Raw genomic sequence first — 2,054 nt, forward strand, 5'->3', positions numbered from 1 at the left:
ATCTAACAAAATGATCCCTTCGCTAACTCTAACACCACGACCCTTCGCTAACTCTAACATTACGATCCTTCGCTAACTCTATTAATACGATCCTTCGTATCAATACGATCACTATGCACAATCTAACAGCGGTTTGCCATAATAGGTTATGGGTTGCCTACACCCCCCCCCCCCCCCCAAGCATTGTCTTGAACTGTGCCAGCAGTTCAAGCAGTTGAAAATGTGTTACCTGAGTAAGTTCAAGTTTAACGTAATCAAATCTGTTGTCAGCGCTAGTTGCATTCAGTTCTGTATTCGCGGTTTTATTCTATCAAAGTTCCTGTGTTGAAAAATCTACGACGGTGGTAAAACATAATCTCTTGACAAAATATCGCAAGGACAAATGATCTCAGGACAAAATCTGAAGGGCAAATGTCCTCATGACAAAATATCTCAGGGACAAATGATCTCAGGACAAAATCTAAAGGACAAATTATCTCACGGACTAAATATCTCAGGAACAAATCATCTCAGGACAAAATATCTCAGGAACAAATTATCTCAGAACAAAATATCTCCCGGACAAATGATCTTACGACAACAAATCACATGGAAAAATTATCACACGGATAAAATCCTCACGACAAAATATATCAGGACAAAATTAATCAGGACAAAAGATATCTTGGATATGAGTAACACAATAAACCGACAGATGGGCTGAATAACTAGAAAAAAAAAAATAGACGATGTATTTTTCTTTTAAAAATAAATTTAATGTTCAACTTGATCGAAGATGGCGAACTCTGACGTAAGAACTGTTAATTCTTGAAAACCAAATCCGGCACGGAATTTAATTGGGCAACAAGGACGGGAAACAAAAAGTTTGAGTTTAAAAAGTGGATGTGATTGGAGGAAATGGCGTGGGGCGCCCCACTGTGGGGCCATGAATTCAAACAAAAACCCCAGGACGGGAATTGTTCGCGGGAACCCAGAGATTGAAGGTCGTGGGAAAGTTCGTCTTCAAAGCGAGTTTTTTTGTAAGCGGTTTTTTCGGCTTTACGTTGACTTTGTTAATTGTTTTGTTTTTTTCTGTGAGGGGTGTTAAATTGTTGGCTGTGACCACAAGGGCGCCTGCATCCAGCATTACATCCAGCATGACATCCAGCATGACATCCAGCATGACATCCAGCATGACATCCAGCATGACATCCAGCATGACATCCAACATGACATCCAGCATGCCATCCAGCATGACATCCAGCATGACATCCAGAATGACATTCAGTATGACATTCAGCATGACATTCAGCATGACATCCAGCATGACATCCAGCATGAAATCCAGCATGACATCCAGCATGACATCCAACATGACATCCAGCATGACATCCAGTATGATATTCAGCATGACATCCAGCATGACATCAGCATGACATCCAGCGTAACATTCAGCATGACATCCAGCATGACATCCAGCATGACATTCAGCATGTTAAATGATGACAAAGTCATGTTCAGTACTACATGCAAATGTAAAGCTGCTATTGACAATGTCATTTTCAGTACAGCATGACATACAGTATAATAATGTCAAATGTGGCAAATGACAATGTCATTTTCAGTACAGCACGACATTTATCATGACAACGTAAATCTGCTGTTGACAACATCATTTTAGTGCAGCATCACATGCAGTATGATAATGTCAAATGTACAAATGGCAATGTCATAATCAGTGCAACATGACATTCAGCATGAAATGTCAAATGTGGCAAATGGCAATGTCATGATCAGTGCAACATGACATTCAGCATGACATCGCATGTCAAAAGCATGCCGCAAATGTCAAGATAAGCAGAAAACCACCCACGTGCAACATCAAAAGCCAATTACTTAACGCTCCAAAAATCAATTAATCAAATTCACCTGCACTTGATGCTAAAAAACAAGTCAAAATTTGAAAGTGTCGGGTAAATTAATTTCAATTGCTTTGAATTGTCCAGCCTCAAAATGCCAAATGCATCTAATTTTTAGTTGATTAAGTACGGTACATCTGTAATGGTAAAACTCAC

General features: G+C 39.5%; 1 protein-coding gene across 1 annotated transcript; it reads left to right on the top strand.

Moving 5' to 3' along the window:
• Positions 1–775: 775 nt before the first annotated feature.
• Positions 776–1,555, top strand: LOC131935051 (ring-infected erythrocyte surface antigen-like). Its single transcript, XM_059291334.1, has 2 exons — positions 776–790; positions 1,109–1,555. Exons 1-2 carry the CDS (start codon positions 776–778, stop codon positions 1,553–1,555), a joined length of 462 nt encoding a protein of 153 aa, XP_059147317.1.
• The last annotated feature ends 499 nt before the right edge of the window (positions 1,556–2,054 follow it).

Source organism: Physella acuta, unplaced genomic scaffold, assembly GCF_028476545.2.
Source record: "Physella acuta isolate Inbredline_101_S28 unplaced genomic scaffold, ASM2847654v3 ptg000130l, whole genome shotgun sequence".
NCBI lineage: Eukaryota > Metazoa > Mollusca > Gastropoda > Physidae > Physella > Physella acuta.